Here is a 1,550-nt window from a genome sequence, read left to right as displayed (position 1 = left end):
AGCCAGAATTAACAAGTTTATTACATAATATTCATTTGATTTTTTATCTATTTTATGAATAAAATACATGAACAGGAATTACATTAATTCATTAGCAGTAATCATTGTTAACATGAATTCACTAATTTGTCTGATAATATACTTCATTCATTTTACTAATCCATTAATTCATCCAATAAAATTAATCATTTAGTTCAATATATATTGCAGACAGTTTTTTGTTTGTTTGTTTGTTTTGGTTAGTATCTTATGACTGGAAAAAAGGTGAAGAGCCATTGACTTTCCTGAAGATTATGAAGATGATAGATGCTCTGTTTAGAGGTTGGACATATGGCTCAAAACATCTGAATTCTCAACAAGTTGATCTGTAGAAGCCAGATCCACAGCTTGGTCTGTAACATGGTGACTGGCAGCTCCTAGAGACAAGGCGGGTTGGATAGCACAATCTGGATCCAAGCCTCAGGGAAGGGGAACCACAGACTCTATAAGCCAGAGGTCTGAAGCCACTGGATCCACAGCCCAGTGAGTAGCAGCTTCTGGATCCATAGCCCAGCGAGCAGCTTCTGCTGGACCTAGAGCCCAGAGACCCAGCATAAGTTGTCCAGCAGGGACTGTAGAGTGTGGAGGTCCTTGGGCAGTGGCAGGATTTCTGGCAGGGAATGGTCACCACAGGAGATGTCTGACAACTGATGGGCTCATGTCGGATCTTTTGACAGCCTTTATAGAGAGAGGAACCCAGCTGGCATGTGCTGGGAGAGCAGAAACCAGTGCTGTAGACCAGGTTTCTGGGGTAGGAAGAGCCACATGAGGAGCCTGAGTAGCGCAGATGATCCCGAAGGAAGCAGGAGGAGAAGTTTCTAAAACAGCAGTTGTAGGACATCTTGAGAGGAGATGTGAGTGCAGCTGAGTGACAAGGAAGAGATTTTGAGGTTTAATGTCCCTCCTGGACTGGGGTGTTTTTATACTCTCAGACATGGGTGTGGCATTCTACACAGTCACCTTTCTCATGCTTGTAATCTCTCATTCCCATATGTGTAATTCAATATTTTCTGTAATTGCAGATGAAAGATGCCTTTCATCTCATATTCATGGGTGAATTCACCATGTTGTTAAAGCACTAAGCTAATGACCTATTCCAATGTCACAAATTCTATGACTTCATGTCATTACTCCCATCTCATCCCAACCAGGAAATCCCCTAGGAGAAGAGGAGCCAAGATTCTTTGTGCATTTATTTAACTGTATATTGGCTAGGGGAATACTTAGTTGTAAAGAAAAAGGATTACACAAGTGTATATATTTTTTTCTTTGTGGAATAGATACATCCTATTTGCCACCAATCATCTTCTTTTCTCTAAATTTATTTCACTGTCTAAAATTATTTTTACATATTTTATTGTATATGGCTTCTCAAATTTTTGTAGATATGAAAGTAGATAAGATAAACTAGATGAAGAATATGGTGGATCACAGAAAAAAAAACAGTACAAGTGTTTGGAGGCAAAATGATTCAAGACGTCTAACAGAGATTCATGGGATATTAATTTGTA

General features: G+C 39.2%; 1 protein-coding gene across 1 annotated transcript; it reads right to left on the bottom strand.

Annotated features, from left to right (window-relative positions):
* Positions 1 to 281: 281 nt before the first annotated feature.
* LOC125113566 (keratin-associated protein 13-2-like) lies at positions 282 to 896 on the bottom strand. Its single transcript, XM_047756382.1, has one exon. The coding sequence runs from the start codon at positions 878 to 880 to the stop codon at positions 353 to 355; it is 528 nt and encodes a 175-aa protein (XP_047612338.1). The 5' UTR covers positions 881 to 896; the 3' UTR covers positions 282 to 352.
* Between the last annotated feature and the right edge of the window lie 654 nt (positions 897 to 1,550).

This window comes from Phacochoerus africanus, chromosome 1, assembly GCF_016906955.1.
Source record: "Phacochoerus africanus isolate WHEZ1 chromosome 1, ROS_Pafr_v1, whole genome shotgun sequence".
Taxonomy (NCBI): domain Eukaryota; kingdom Metazoa; phylum Chordata; class Mammalia; order Artiodactyla; family Suidae; genus Phacochoerus; species Phacochoerus africanus.
This window is presented reverse-complemented; position numbering and strand designations above follow the sequence as displayed.

What these genes read in the sequence shown, in the direction of transcription:
- LOC125113566 (XM_047756382.1), bottom strand. Translation starts at nt 880, where the DNA reads ATGTCCTACAACTGCTGTTTTAGAAACTTCTCCTCCTGCTTCCTTCGG.